This window comes from Monodon monoceros, unplaced genomic scaffold, assembly GCF_005190385.1.
Source record: "Monodon monoceros isolate NGI ecotype Baffin Bay Population unplaced genomic scaffold, NGI_Narwhal_1 Super_Scaffold_15, whole genome shotgun sequence".
Lineage (NCBI taxonomy): Eukaryota > Metazoa > Chordata > Mammalia > Artiodactyla > Monodontidae > Monodon > Monodon monoceros.
The window spans coordinates 71,972,735-71,985,303 of NW_021703771.1; the positions used below are offsets into that span (position 1 = coordinate 71,972,735).

Consider the following 12,569-nt stretch of genomic DNA (forward strand, 5'->3'; position numbering starts at 1 on the left):
TATTTATCGCAAATATAGATACGATCTTTAGTTGTCTCAGTGGGGAAGAATATTGTAATGTTCAGTGTTGGCAGTTGTGTGAAGAAATAGGTACTCTTTTTATACTGCTTGTGAGATTTTAAAATAATACAGTGTTTCTTCTGAGCACATTGTTAATATGTATCAAAAGACTTAACGATACGCCCATTCTTTACCCATCAGTTGAACAATCTAATCATTTATTCTAAAGAAAGAATGTATTAGGTGCATTAGAAATTTTACCACAGTGTTCATCGGAGTATATTTTACAATATTGAAAAATTGGAAACATGCACATGTCCAATGATTGAGGATAGTATTTAAGTAAAGTATGGTGTATTTCTGTGTCTGAACACTATTGAATCATTAATGTATTGTCATATTTTATTTTTTGAATATGTGTTGATGTGGGGAAATGTTCAATATTAATTTTTAAAAGCAGGTTATAAAACAGTTTGAACAGTGTACATTGAGGGCCCCAGGGTTTCTCTAAAGGAAACATTAAGAGGCAGCAGTGTGGCTTAGAGGGTCACAATTATAAGTGGGCACTTTGTTTCTACTTACACCTGTGTTCATTTGAGGGAGGCTTTGGGGACCTTGATAGTAACTGTGGGGCGGGGGGGTGGAACAGCTAAAGATCACAAGGTCATCCTTTTTTTGTTTAAAAAAAAGTAACATAAAAGTGTATTGTGTGTGTGTGCATGCGTGTGTGTATGAAGATATAAACCAAAACATTACTAATTTTTCTGATTAGGAAGATATGAGTATTTCCTTTCTCTTTTTTTCTGTATCTGCATTTTCCAAATTTTCTAATTAAAAATATATCTTGTATTAGTAGGAATAAACAATAAATGTTACTGAAACGCAGACAGAGGAATGGAAATGACAGTGCTCTTTGGCCTCTTGAAGTTCGGTGAAGGGCTAGTAATACTGCGATCATGTATTGAGCTAAGTCCTAAGAGAACGTTTGTTAGGTTGCTTTGCAGCCACCTGGCCTAAGGAAGATGAGGAGGAAAGCCAGGAAGGCTTTCCAGAGGAGGTGACACACGAACTGAATCTTTTTGTTTTTTTGGCTGCGTTGGATCTTCGTTGCTGCGCGCGGGCTTTCTCTAGTTGCGGGGCGGGGGGGGGCTACTCTTCGTTGCGTTGCGCGGGCTTCTCATTGCGGTGGCTTCTTTGTTGCAGGCTCTAGGTGCGCGGGCTCAGTAGTTGTGGCACACGGGCTTAGTTGCTCTGCGGCATGTGGGATCTTCCCGGACCAGGGCTCGAACCCGTGTCCCCTGCATTGGTAGGCAGATTCTTAACCACTGCACCACCAGGGAAGTCCTGAACTGAATCTTGAAGGATGAGTAGGAGCTAGGGAAGTAGATGGGGGTGGACAGAGATCTTCCCCAAAGAGGAATCCTCAAGTGCAGAGGTGTCCAGACACGTGAGAGATGGGGTATCTGAGGTGCTGTGAGGAAGTCGCAGTATGAGAACCAGGTGCTGTGAGAGGCTGTTTCCACATAGTGTCTGCATAGCTGAGCGTAACGTGCACAGAAACTGGAAGTAAGGGCTCTGAGCACGCAGTCCTGCTTTTCACAATATGGCCCTTGGACTTTGCTCTGAGGACCTAATGAATAGTTGCTTGGAGTGGGAATGAGATGCTCAAATCTGTCCTCTGAAAATTTACGTACTTACTATGTGCTGGGTAAGTTCAAGTCCACTACCCAGTGACCAAGACCAGCGATGCTCTTCCTTTGTGAAGTTGATCTGCCCTGTTGCCACCTTCCCTCCACCAAGAAGCGTCGCACGGTGGCCTGGCCCAGGCTAGTCTTTCGAATATCCCGCAGTTTGCTCAGATACACAGCCAGGGCTGGGAGCTGTGGGGCTGAAGAGTCTCAACTTCTTCATTCTTCGTGCATTGTTTGCTGCAGGCCCACCGGTGCACTGGGCACCCCACTTACAAGGAGGGGAGTGGACAGGGCCCCTGTCCCTGTGGTGTCTCCTGTCTTCTGAAAGGGAAGCCCTTGTTGGGTGCCCATGAGGCTGCCTACATGGAGCGTCTCCATAGACACCTGGCTCCCCTGAGAGTGGCAGCAGGGACAGTTAGAAAGGGAGGTAAAGGGCCTTCCCTGGCGGCCCAGCGGTTGCGGCTTTGAGCTTCCGCTGCAGGGGGCTCAGGTTTGATCTCTGGTCGGGGAACTAACATCCTGCACGCTGCTTGGTGCAGCCAAAAATAAGGGGGATGGGCAGGGGGAGAGACCACCGGGAGGCCAAGCAGGTCCTTCCCTCCACCCGCCTCACAAAACCTGGCTCTTGACTTGAGGACACGGGGAGGGGGAAGGGTGAGCTGGGACAAAGCGAGAGAGAGGCATGGACATATATACGCTACCAAACGTAAAATAGATGGCTAGTGGGAAGCAGCCGCATAGCACAGGGAGATCAGCTCGGTGCTTTGTGACCGCCTAGAGGGGTGGGATAGGGAGACGCAAGAGGGAGGAGATATGGGGATATATGTATACGTATAACTGATTCACTTTGTTATAAAGCAGAAACTAACACACCATTGTGAAGCAATTATACTCCAATAAAGATGTAAAAACAACAACAACAGCAACCCGGCTCTTGAGGCCCAGCTCCCTCGATCTCACACTGTAGAGGTTTCAGGACCTTCCAGGCTCCAGGCCTCACAGTTAAGGTCTCCTTTCATTCTCTCAAAGGACCCTAAGAGGCTTGTCACTGCCTGTTTTATAAATGAGAGTTCACAAGTGGCATAAAGGAGACCTCAGCCTATGTCTGCAGGATTCCAGAGTTCTGGCTCTGAATCCTGCCCAGAATCTTCTGTGTATCTAAACAACCTGCTCAGACTCACCCTCAAATGTTGGCCATTATCACTTGCTTTCATGTGTTTTTGCTACTTACATGGCACCTAAAACAGCAGTTTGCTGTTTTTTTAAAATCTCTGCAGTTTGTTTTAAAATCTCTCTTGTTTGAATTCCCATCAGTAATAGAGGGAATGCAGATGTAACCATCACTTACCAAGCTCCAAGCTCCAGTGGTCGATTATACACAATTAGATACAAAATTCGTAAAACATCAACACTTTAACACAATGTTATTAGACGAAGTTTACGTGGAGGAACACTAAGACCCATAGGAGTAGAGAGATTTGCTGGAGGACTTGGAAATTAATGCCCGGCTGTTCTAGCTCCAAAGTCTGTGAGTATTTCCCCACTGTCTTTGGGGCATGCACGTTTTCTTAGTTTTCATGAAGTAACAAAGAAATTCAAGTGAGACTTCTGCTGACAGTCTTAAGGAATTCTCAGCACAATGATGCACGCAGCGTGGTTCTCAGTCTTGGGTGAAGGAAGCCCGGCTAGAGTTAGGGTGTTGCAGGAGCAGAACCATGAAGTGTCACAGTCTTCCTCTGCCATTTACTGTCTGTGAAATGAGATCATGTGTGCAGATACTCAGCAGAGTGCCTGGGAATCGTGAGCATTTGATAAATACGGGTGATTGAAGTCCCACATTGGGAAAGCACTGCCACCACTTGTGGCACATGTGGGTCCTCAGATGGCAGTGTGGAAGGGAGCAGATGTGAAACCAGAGAGGGCATCGGGGAATGGCTTTGCGAAATGGGAAACAGACAGTATAGGGAAGGTGTGGCGAACCACTGTGGGGAGAAATAATAGGAAATTCGATAAATGATGGGAGGAGACATTTTGGGGGCAGAAAAATTGAGGGAAAGGGAATTTCATGCAGAGTGAGAGATGCCAAAGGGACGAAGGAGAGCAGGACAGGTGCCCAGGAAAAGAGGGTGAGCTCTGGCCGTCTGGGATACCCCAGGATCTCTGCTATGTGATATCCTACCAAGAGAGGGGCCCTCTCATAGTACATAAATAAAGACCCACACAGTGAGAGGCACCTAGGAGCAGGTAGCTCGGACTACACAATGGGAATACACGACTTACCCCACTGGATGAATTTAGCCCTGAAAATACAGACATGACTTACAACCTGTGTCACGGAAACGTCACATGGGTTTTCAGTCCTGCCTTTTTAGATGGTGTTCTGTTTAAGTAACAGAATGTGATGTCGCTCCCTAGACAGCCCTGAGAAAATTAAATGACCGTCTAGTGACAGAGTCCCCGTGCTTACATTTTAGAATCCAAGAGAACTCAGCTGCTCTGAAGTGATCATTGAAACAATTTGGTTAAGACAGTTTTAGAAGCATCAGTGAAGGGGACCTACATTTACTCTAGTGGTTAAAATAGAAAAGAAAAGAAAAAAAAAAAACGAAGCGGGAGAGAGACAGAAAGTGACAGCTTTAGGAGAAAACCACAATCATAAGTTTTAATTCAGGAATTTCAAAAATAGCCCTGGGAAGGTGTCTATTTTCAATTGCGACGACTCCCTTCAGGGGGTGTTGGGAAGATTATCTGCAAAAAAGATCTTTTTTCAGCTCAGTCACTCGTGAGGGTGAGTCCTTGTCCCGGATTTGCTGAGATTCTCGCGTTCTTTTTTTTCTTTCTCTGGAATTCCATAGACAGTAATTAAGGAACTGGAGGCCAGCGGGAGGTCAGGGAGCCTTCGTCAGTGAAAACAGGGATTGTTTGCCACGTACAACACTCCCTTTTTTCCTTGTGGTGAATAGGAGATTTGCTTAGAGCTGATGACTTCTGCCTTTCTTACAAGTTATGCAGTTAGCGAGGAACTGGGGGATCGGGCAGCAAGCAGCTAATTGAAACCAGTGTCTTCACTTTCTTCTCCTTCGGATTGTAAGCTGTGCCGGCAGAGCCTGCCCGATCATGTAACTTCCAGGGAGTATGTTCGAGGAGTGCCTCACCATCACTTTGAGATTACAGAGGTGGCAAGCAGGAGTGAAGACGCGCTCGGAGTGGGGAGGGGGCGGGGGTCCCGGACGAGCTCAGAATCACCCCTGAGGCCTGCTCAATGCCGAAGCCGGTAAGTTCGCTGGACACGCTCCACGTGAAGGGGGAAATGTGCTTTCCGTCGCTTCAAGGAAAAGCTTTTTAATTGTTCCCGGCTATGATGCTTCCGTCTTTCCTATCCAAATTCCTCTAGATTCATCCTTCTTCCCTTGTTTACTTCCCTACCTTATAACCCAGAGCATTCTTTCCTAGCTTGCTCACCCGATACTAAGGCATAGCTTTTGGAGGAGAGGAGTGAATATTATTTTGAGAATAAAGCGGGCATGCGAGGGGTTCGGTGTACGTGGGGCTGGGAGCTTAGTTTCCACTTGTGGAGGCTTCTCGTGCGGAAGACTTGGTTTCGGGCAGCTTTGCACACGGCTTTTCATAAACCTACGATTGGTTTCCTTCTCTTAACTTGAAGGTTAACGCCATCGACATCGTGTGAATTTCACAGGCGAATATCTGGCCAATTTCAGAATACTTTTCAGAAGTGCATAAATATAGTGTTGCCGTGCGTAGTTCCGGGGCGAGATAAGTTAACTTAGTCGGGACAGCATGCTACGTGTTTGGAGCTGGGGAAGCAGGCTGAGTAAGTGTGCTTCTGCGAAAGGCACAGCTGTAATCCTGTGCTCAGCAAGGTCTCCAGCGGTCCCCAAAAGGGTTCTAGTTGCTCCTTGCAAGTTCAGTTTAATCTTTATTACAGCACGTTACCCCTGTGCCTTCGCGGCTGTGCCACGCAGCTTTTGGAAACCATTTGTTCTGGCACATCATGATTTGCAAGAACTGTTTGTTACAAGGTCAGGGGCGAGTGAAGCATCTGTTACCGACCTGCAGTGACAGGCTTCAGTTGAACAGTAAGGGGATGCTTTTACTTTGCTCCATCCAGCACACACATTTTTGTATCTACAGATGCTATTAATTGTGTTCCTTTTTTTCTGATTATCCTTAATGTAGCTGTGTTATAAAAAGTTCTCCACGCTGGCCCCATGTCTTTCCCATTAGAACATTGCAGATGTGTCAAGGACGCACATGTTCCAAAAGAAGCCGAGAAGGAGGGAGGCTCCACCCTCTGTCACAAGCCAAAAGGGCCCCATAGGCTCCTCCTCATTCAGCAGCCTGGCAGGCGAATTGTGTACTCTCTCTTTAAAGCAGCTATAGTTTTGTGCCTTGGCTTGGTCAATTTGTTATGGTTTAAAACTGTGGAGCCAGCTGTCTGCAATCTGATGTAATGTTGCCATGGAAACCAGAAATGAAACACTTAAGCATTCACCACAGAATTACTACATATAGCATTAGCCAAAGTAATTAAAAGTTGAGCCATATGGGCTTTCTGGTGGAAAAATGTGCAGTAGAGAGGCTGGAAATTAAATGTTTCTATTTACAGTATTGTAAATCCACATCCTTTGGTGGGGTAAATCAGTTGCCTTTTCTACTACAGGTTTGGAGGTGGGGGGTTTTATACAGATGATTGAGTTTTCACCTTCTAATTTAGAAGCTGGTCAAACTAAAGTTTATCTTAGCACTCTGACCTGGGCTAGGACAGGGAAGGGAAGAGATACCATCTTGTGTTTGAATGTATATAAACATACACTGTTATTTTTTTCACTGTAGTTTATTTAAAACCTGTTTTATAATAACTCTGAGTCTATTTCTTGGAATCAATCATTCATTTTATATACATTGCAGATTTCCCTTGATCTTCTACAAAGTTCCTCTAGGTGTGGGGGTTTCCTTTATATACCCATATCTGTTTCTTAATTTTAAAAAATTCTCACACCCCCATCTCACACATATATCTCTGGGGGGGGTGTATTTTCTGAATAAAAAGACAAGTCTTTTCTTCAGCATTTGGGAAGTGGCACATGCTTATTTAAAAGGAGAGACGTGAAATGAGGAATTTAAGCTTTACTCCCTAGTTTAAAAGAAAACTGCATGCCGTTTACGGAGTCTTTATGTTGAAACAGCTGGAGAGAATTTTTTAAAGGCAAATATTTCACAACTCTTTTTCCTCTGGACTCAGAAGGAAGCGAGAACTCAACACCTCTCTCAATAAAAAGCATCCTTGGGATACACTGTTCAACTACCTCCAGTGACTTCGGGCTCACTTAGGAGATTTTCTATTTTTAAAATGATAATAAGATATATATATATCTTGAATGACTTTGGTTTTATCCTACATGTCTCTTCATATAAATTGTGCTGCATCTATCTCATCTAGTGTTCAAAAACATGCTAATGCAAAGAAAGTTATTGGTTGCTATGATTTGTGATTTGTCAGTGGCAAACACCTCCAGACTTTTCATTTTTTTAAAGAAAAAGAAAAATAACACTAACTCAAAGTTCTAAAGAGTTCTTGTTCCTCAAAAATAGATGGAACATGTGAAAGCAATTAAATAAGTACCTGGAATATGTTCTTTTTCGCCCCAGTGAATCTGGGGCAGAGGAAAGTAGGACTGGTGGGGCATGGGGTGGGGTAGGGGAGGTCATTGCCTTGAAATCTGTTGTCCTGGTTCAACTGTTTTGATTTTTCCCTGAAAAGCTCCTTCCGGTGGTCTGTTTCCTACAAGTGATTTGTGTCTTCGGTGGACTCAAGATTTTTGTATTACTCCTTTCCAGGCTCCATTTCTCTTTTTACTTCCCCCCAGCCCCCACGCACACCACCACCAGCAACCCCCGGGCTAGGCATGAGTGATCTTCACCCTGTGATGCTGCTTCCTGGAACTGACTTACGGACAACCTGTGCTTATTTCATTTTCACTTGCCTTCAGAATTTTTTAACGTGAGGGTTATAGATGGTCTAGATGTGTAGGTACAGAAGCTTTCTGTAATCAAGTGTTGACTCTTCTATTAGAAGTACTTGACTCTTGAGATACATCAAGAAGGCAGAATGTTTTTCGGTGTTTATGTGTAATTCCATGCACTGTGGTTTTGTTCAGGTGCTGATTACCCAGAATGAGGGCTAACCAAGTTCTCATTCCTCTGGTTGACCGCTCTGACCATTCCATCGCAAACCAACAATTCATCCAAGAAAAAGCAAAATTCAAATCAGACGATTGCCATTATGTAGTAGAAGCTGTACTTACTATTTTAATTTGTTACATTTTAAGATTTAGACCAAATGCCTTAAGCCTGATTACCAGCATGCAATGTATCCTCCTTCCCCTGTTATCTGGGCGTTGATTTCTGCTCTTCATTACCGGGTAACCAGCAGTTAACCTTAATTCTGAAATGTGTATGCAATATTTTACCTAGGACCTTTAAAGAAATTGGACATTGACATACTTCACAGAAGGGAAGCCTGAGAAATACCTCTGTCCCGATGACTGGCCATTCATGGGTTGTAATAATTATTCTTTAGCGAGTTAATGGTTTGCTTATAATTTTGCAGTGAGAAAGTGCAATGGCTCCAGTGCTGGGAACTCCAGGGCGAGGACAGAGGCCATGATATGGGCCGTGTCTCCCTTGCGCAGGGCCAGAGTGCTACAGAAATACCTGTGGACTCACAGCAGGCACTCTTTTTTTCTGCCTAAGTAATTCATATAATCCCTACCTCATTTCCTCTTGAGCTGTTCTCTGCTAGCTCTTGCTTACCTGTTTAGTTTCTATAAAATTGGGATTAACGAGAGTATTTCTTGGAGGGGGGAGTTCTCCTTATTAGGCTCGTGTTCGGAGATGGGGTTTGTTTTTGGTTGGAGGCATTTCTCTCCGGACTCTGTCAGTGAACTAGGTTGGAGGAGATGGAGAGAAGGCTGTTGGCAGGATGCGCGGGGTGAACTGGAACCGCTCCGAGCGGCCTGGGCTCTGTGGATGCTGCGCACTTCCGCCGGGCTCTGCGCTCCCGGGGATACCTGCGCGCCAGGCCCGGACAGCTCATCCACTGAGTTGGAGACTCTGTTTCACATTTTGAACAGATAAAACAGAGGAAGCTGCATGTTGAATGTTGAAGCTAACTTGGAAACGAGACCCGCATTTTGTTCACAACGAAAGGATTGTTTTTCGCTTGGGTCACTGCTGCAGAGAGACTTTTTTTTTCTCTCTGTCTCTGTAACGTTTGATACTTGAGGGAAAACAGCTGGACTGAGCATACTTGAATCACTGCAGAACGAAATGGGATGCTGGGGAATATGGACGGGACTGTATGGCTGAAAAGGTCAGCTTTTTCCCTTGTCCCTCATGGAGGAATGCAGGGCCTGTCCCCATGCTCGCCTTGTGAGCTCTCGGAAGGAGCTGGGAGAGGCCGAAGGAGGGATGGCTGAGATGTGGCCGACGGTCCTCACAGATGGGACCGAAGATGGCTTTCTGCATCTCTTCCGTTTTCCTGCCCTGCTGTTTTTGATTTTCGGGGGGGACTGGAACAAGTCAACAGAATTTGGGTTTGGAGAAGTAGTCGATGACCACGTTAAACAGCGAGTCCTGATGGGCCAGACAGAGAGCCTGGCCCAAACCACAGCAGTGTAACTGGAATTACAGGGCCGGCCTAGGAGAGCATCCTGCCCGAGTTCTCTGAAAGAAACCTGGAATTCATTGAGACAAATGCACCACATGCTGGGCCAGGGCATCGGTGTGTGTTGTGGTGCCTAGGACCTAATTCTCCACCAAATTAGACCTTAAGATGATGATACGTGTTGCTCCAAGAACCTGTTGGGCAGCTTTGTCGGTGCCCCAAGTTCAGCTGCAGAGCTGCCCAGAGTTCAGACTGGCAGTGAGGCGGAGCTGCTCCGGGCAGTTATCTGATTAACTTTTCCTTTGTTTCTTTGACAGTCAAGAGAACAGTCGGACGATGAGACGGAAGAGTCGGTGAAGTTTAAGAGGTTACACAAGCTGGTAAACTCCACTCGCAGAGTGAGAAAGAAACTAATCAGGGTGGAAGAAATGAAGAAGCCCAGCCCTGAAGGTAAAAAAAGCAAACTCCACCCTGCTTATTCCAAAGTCAATCATTTGGGGTCCGTCTGTCAGTAGAAAATATGAAAGTAGAAAATGGCTTGAGTTCCGGCTGAGGCTGGCGGAGGGAGAATTCGAGTCTGCAGGTGAGCAGGGCAACACTCAGTACCTTCTGGGATGAAGGATCCTGGCGTCCAGCATTCCAGGGGCTTAGTTATTTCAGCATTACAAAGAGGGGAAATGGCTAGCGTGTGACAATGAAATCTTCTCAAGATGTGGTACGGCTTTCATTTTGACCTTACACCATTTTATATAAACTTTATTTTATATCACCTTCTGAGCGTAAGCCTCTGCTCCCAAAAGGATGGTGGTTCTAACCCTGTGAATTTAGTCCAAATTTAATATACCTCCATCTCAAACATCTAACAAACGAGGCACTTAATGTCCTTTCAGATCTCTGAGGGATGATTTGTTCTTCCTGTAAACAGTCTCAAGTCTCGGTTCCAATGAGGCTTTAAGGACCTCGCATTCTACGTGGATCCTTAAGAGCTAGATCCCTGGCTAAGCCACTTGTCAGAGGAAGCAATAATGTCAAAAGCGGCATGAGCTTGGATTTATTGCAATGAATAGTTAACCTTTGAAGTGCAGTTATGACAGTTTGAATCTCAACCGTGTCCATCTTTCTTATTGTTAGTAAAGTGCATTTGCAGCATCTTGTAAAATTCTTCCAAAAAGTTACAATAAAAGAGCAAGATTTCCTGTTTGGAAAACAATTAGTGAATTGAAGGAAGTACTGGAAAGAATTTTTTTTTTAAAGCACATTACTTGTTGAAGTGTCACATCTACATTGCGAGGAAGTTCAAAATTTTAACAGGTAGGTTTAAAAAATATCATTATAGAGGCTTTTTTGTTGTACATAAATCAAACCTTGGAGGGAACTGAATTCCCCTTTATTTAAATAGATGAGGGTTTCTTGTCGTTATTACTGCTGTTCTTAAAATTTTTGTTTTATGTAATTATCAGTTTAAATCCCCTGGAGGAATACTGAAGGTGAGGGGGTAACGGTGGGAAAGTGGAGATAAAAAGGGAAAAGAAAAGAGGAGAGAGACAGAGAAACAGAGGGAGAGACAGAGGGAGAGAGACTCTATCTGCTTCACGGCCAGTTTCATAAACTTAGAGTTGTGTTTAGTTCCAGGGTTTCATCTGGGTGTCTTTTGCATGGTAATTCCGGGTGCAGTGCTGACTTACATTAGGCTGTTTTAATACCTGCCTGTCTGTCATGATTTCACAGGACAGAATATAGCCTGACTTCCTCTCCCCGTGGCAGCTCTTACTGAAATCACACACAGTGTCGTTTGGTAATATTAAGTAGAACCATATGGAAGAGCCATCATTCAACCTTGGGAGCGTTGCATTTTTAAAACAAACCTCATGCATGCTTGCCAAAATTAAATCTCATATATCATGCATAGATTGGTGGGTCTTGTCCATAAATGAGATAAATGGGAGAAGTACCTGGTCCTGGGCCTACCACCCAGGAGCCCCTTCGTATGTGATAGTCATATGTGTTGGGGCAGCCTTTCCACTAGAATAACACTCATAAAAATGCAGAAATGTTCTCATTTGTATATTTATGTCAGAATAAATCAATTCAACTGTCTCTGAGACACATAGTTGAAAAAATGGGGAAATATACCAAAAGAGGTAGCTGTAGGGTAAAAAGTAATAACTATACGGACTTTTAGCTCTGAACTTTGATTCATCGTGATATGAATTAGGTGTCATAGACGGAAGATGGATTTAGTGAGTTTAAATCCCCAGTGACACGTCTGGTGTCTGGCGAGCTGGGGTGCTATTGACCAGGCTTGCCATTGTCACCAGGAGAGGCCCCAGGTGTGTCTGCAGCTGAGGTCATCCACTGCAGGCTGCACCCAGCACTGTGCTAGATGAGAACGCCTCCATCCCTTGCATGGTAGAACGTTCTGCGGTTCCTCAGTAGCAACAGAACTGATGCTGGTACAGAGTGGCCACCTTGGCACCTGCTTTGCAAAGCTGGAGAGATTCATACTCCCAACAACCCCTCCTCCTGCCCCTGGGCCTTCAAAGAGCCGATCCTTTTGACTTCCCTCATGCCTGTGCCAATACTAAGTTGTCTGAATAATAATGAGCATTTACGGAGAGCCTTCTGTGTGCCAGCCACTTTCCTAAACACTTTAGATTTTATGTTCCTGTTAATATGTCATCTTCAGAATAGCCACCAGAGGCAGGCACTAATACTACCCTCATTTCACAAATAAAGAAACTCCGACAGACACAAAGAGGGGAAGTAACTTACTCATGGTCACCGAGCCAGCTGGCCGGAGACCCGGAGTTAACGTCTGAGCAGCCTGACTCCTCTACCTCCTGGGACTGTGCTCTGCTCCCACCCCATCTCTCACCCCCCAGCTCTGGAGTCTTGGAAAAGCCAGGAGAGTTACAATCCATCACCCAGTCTTACCCTTGTAACTTGAGTTGCAAGTCCTTATCTGGGGCGTGCATGACCTTAGACAATATGAACTTGTAGGCCAGGGCAGCGCCCTTCATCCAGCCATTTCTGTGTCTTCTACCCAAAGCTGATACCCACCCACTCTCTTCCCTCATTTCTCCAGTTCATCTGTAACCTGCTAATGAATCATTAGCTTTTGTACAGTGCTTTTCAGCTTATGAAGTACCTTCACATATCTCTCTTCATTTAATTTTATCCTCTCAATAACC

General features: G+C 44.9%; 1 protein-coding gene across 3 annotated transcripts in view; it reads left to right on the top strand.

Moving 5' to 3' along the window:
- The window catches only part of SASH1 (SAM and SH3 domain containing 1), a 187,448-nt gene that overhangs the window by 141,720 nt on the left and 33,159 nt on the right, over positions 1–12,569 (top strand). For all 3 annotated transcript variants that reach the window (XM_029224143.1, XM_029224141.1, XM_029224142.1), the window contains one exon: positions 9,696–9,828. In XM_029224143.1, the coding sequence (XP_029079976.1) occupies positions 9,696–9,828 (133 nt within the window). The remainder of the gene's footprint in view (positions 1–9,695; positions 9,829–12,569) is intronic.